This window comes from Ochotona princeps, chromosome 19 (genome assembly GCF_030435755.1).
Source record: "Ochotona princeps isolate mOchPri1 chromosome 19, mOchPri1.hap1, whole genome shotgun sequence".
Taxonomy (NCBI): Eukaryota; Metazoa; Chordata; class Mammalia; order Lagomorpha; family Ochotonidae; genus Ochotona; species Ochotona princeps.
The window spans coordinates 32,950,421-32,953,470 of record NC_080850.1 but is presented as its reverse complement, the minus strand read 5'-3'; the positions used below and the strand labels follow the sequence as shown (position 1 = coordinate 32,953,470).

At 55.8% G+C, this 3,050-nt stretch overlaps 1 protein-coding gene across 1 annotated transcript; it reads right to left on the bottom strand.

Moving 5' to 3' along the window:
* Positions 1-910: 910 nt before the first annotated feature.
* Positions 911-2,459, bottom strand: HNRNPA0 (heterogeneous nuclear ribonucleoprotein A0). The gene has a single exon (XM_004586435.3). The coding sequence runs from the start codon at positions 2,307-2,309 to the stop codon at positions 1,428-1,430; it is 882 nt and encodes a 293-aa protein (XP_004586492.1). The 5' UTR covers positions 2,310-2,459; the 3' UTR covers positions 911-1,427.
* Positions 2,460-3,050: the final 591 nt, after the last annotated feature.

Sequence of the window (3,050 nt, the reverse complement as noted above, 5' to 3'; positions counted from 1 at the left end):
TTAATAAACAATTGAATTTTATTGCATGAAAGGGCTACAAGTATACATTTGTTCACCAAGCAGAATACAGATATTTGGCCTTACATATTGTACCTAAGGTACCAGTACATTATTTACCTGGTTCATTGGTTGCCATAGCAATTTGGGTCACTGTCCAAGCTACACATACCGATTTACATTTTTCAATCCAGGTAGAAAGGATGGCTGTGATATGGACAAGAAGTACATTCCTGGGAAGCCCACGTTACAGCTAACTATGTAAATCTGAAGTCAGCACAGATTTTTTGATGGCAAAACTTCCAAATCTGATGTTTAAAAACAACTGTTTCACAGCTATATTGCCATTCTGTCAGTAGATGGTGCTACAAAGATTGCTAGGATTTCGAAAAAGGGCAGCAGTTCAGATATAACAGGGAAAAACTGAATTGACTCTGAAAATACAAAAATGTATTTAGTGTGAGGGTAAAACATAACCCTTACTTGTAGCTGTTCAGTAAAGACAATCAGCAGGAGGGTTGGAACTCAGCCACCTGAAAATTTTTAAGCAATTTCTATGAATGAAAGTACAAGCTTAACAAGTTACTTCTTTAGATTTACACAGTACACACTTAAGTAAATTCTCATAGAAGTAACCAACTATGTAAAAACGATATGTAAATCTTATGGTACAAGAGATGGATGCACATTTTAAAATGTAACATCCAGCACTTTAAGTTTTGTGTGAAAGGGATAAAATTCAACATGTCACTAGCAAGGAAACAGGGCAAGAATAAAACCAGAGGCCCTCTTAGAAGTTTTTCTAGGTACACATCCAAAATTAAGAATTAACACACCAAAAACTCCTTAAACTTTTAAGAATACCTTAAAGTAGATAAGGAATGGATCCTAGGGGGAAAAAAAAGACATGTATGGTCAAACACAATGATTTATTAAAAATAAAACATAAAAATGATTTTTGTACACACTTCCAAATTTCAGGCAAGAGATCCAAGTAGATTTCATAAAAAATGCTATAGTCGGGTATCAAGTCCTTACAACAAAGTGAACTACCCTCCAAATCCCAAACCCCAGCCCAGGTTTTGCTACAGAATCAGCAAGTTCACTCCCACCCACCCACCCCCGCCCCAAATAACACAAATCAAAACAAGACATTCTGCTAGTATAAAAACGACCAAAGTCCAAGTAATAATAAAAAAATAGAGTCCATCAATGACTGTAACACAAAAACGTGTATGTGGGGTCAAGTCCGCCTTCAGCGAGAGAGAGGTGGCAGGCAAACCGGGGTCTCCCAAGGGTAAACAGCCACAACGGCCCCCCAAGGGCGAAACGGGGAGGGCGGTGGAACAAGTGAGGGACTTAGGAGCTGACCCCACCCGGGCTGTTTGGAAGAGCCGTCCCTAGAGCCGCTGCCAGGCGTGCTGACCCTCTCAGAAGGAGCTGCCCCCGTAGCCACCCCCGCCCCCGTAGCCGCCTCTGTACGGTCCACTGTTACTGCGGCCGCCCCAGCCGCCGCCGCCGCCGCTCTTCATGGGCCCGTACGAGGACTGGTGCTGGCTGTAGCTACCGAAGCCGCCGAAGCCGTTCCCGTAGTCGCTGCCCCCGTAGGACGAGCCGCCCCCGCCGTAGGCGCCGTAGCCGCCCCCGCCGCCGTAGCCCCCGTAGCTGTTGTAACCGCCGCCCTTGGCCAGGCCGTTCTGGTCTCGACCCCCGCCACGCCCCCGGCCGCCCCGGCCGCCCCGGGAGGACCGAGAGCCGCCGCCCCCGCCGGGGTGGATGTCCTCCTTGGGGACGGCCTTCTTCACCTCCACGCGATGGCCCTGGATCGGATGGAACTTGACCACCGCCGCCTTGTCCGCCGCGTCGTGGTTCTGAAAATACACGAAGCCGAAGCCACGCTTCTTGCCCGACTGCTTGTCAGCAATGATCTCCGCCTTCTCCACGGTGCCGAACTGCGAGAAGTGCTCGATCAGGTCGCCCTCGGCCACGTCTCCCTTCAGGCCCCCGACAAAGAGCTTCTTCACCTTGGCGTGGGCGCCGGGCCGGGCCGAATCCTCTCGGGACACGGCCCGCTTCAGCTCCACCGTGTTGCCGTCCACAGCGTGGGGCGAGGCGGCCATGGCGGCATCCGCCTCCTCCACGTTGGAGTAGGTCACGAAGCCAAAGCATCGGGAGCGCTTGGTCTGGGGGTTCACCACCACCACGCAGTCCGTCAAGGTCCCGAAGGCCTCAAAGTGGCCGCGCAAGCCCGACTCACTCGTCTGCACGTTGAGGCCGCCGATGAAGAGCTTACACAACTGGGAATTCTCCATCCCCACGGCACGGGCTTTGCCCCCGCCCTGCGAGCTCCGAGGCTTCGCCGTGGCCGTGACCGTTGGAGGAGGCCTCTTCACACCTAGGGCCCAGCCGTCGCCGGAGCCGCCACCGCCGCTCACCGGCGGGGAAAGCGAGGGAAGAGCAGGAAAGGAACTGCGAGAGGGGCGGGAAGGGGAGCGGCGCGCGGTAGAGGCGAGCCGAGGAGCCTGCAAGGCCACCAAAGCAGCCGCCACCTCCGCTCCGCTATCTGGGAACCACACAAAGAGGCCGCTGAACGCGCGCGCACCCGCCCCGATGCGTGCGTCACCGCCGACGCACGGGAGCCTGGGGATGCCCGCCTATCCCCGCCTCGCTCCTCGCGGTCCCGCCTACCGCGCCGCAGCGCCCGGCCCGACCACCGCCTCCCCGCCCTCCGCGGTCTATTCAAGCCCTTGGCCGCGGCTGCCCTGGCCACTCCTCCTCATGCCCATCTGTCACTGGCAGGCTTGTAGGAGCGCCCCGACAACGGGCCGTCCCAGGCCTCCGCGGTTCATTTCCAGTCAGCTCCGCGGCTGTTCCCAGTGACTCTCCCCCTCCCCTCTCCAGAGCCCCTCTCCCGGCTCCGCGGTGGAGTTCGCGCCAGCCCCTTGAGGGGCATCGAAGTGCAACCAATCACCGCGAGTCCGTGGCACCCACTTCCGTTGTCGGCAGGCGCTGGACGGGCGCGCCCCCGGTGCGCACTGGCCGGGGTCCCCCCT

Bases quoted from the DNA above. Each gene is read 5' to 3' on its own strand.
- HNRNPA0 (XM_004586435.3), bottom strand. From the start codon at position 2,309: ATGGAGAATTCCCAGTTGTGTAAGCTCTTCATCGGCGGCCTCAACGTG.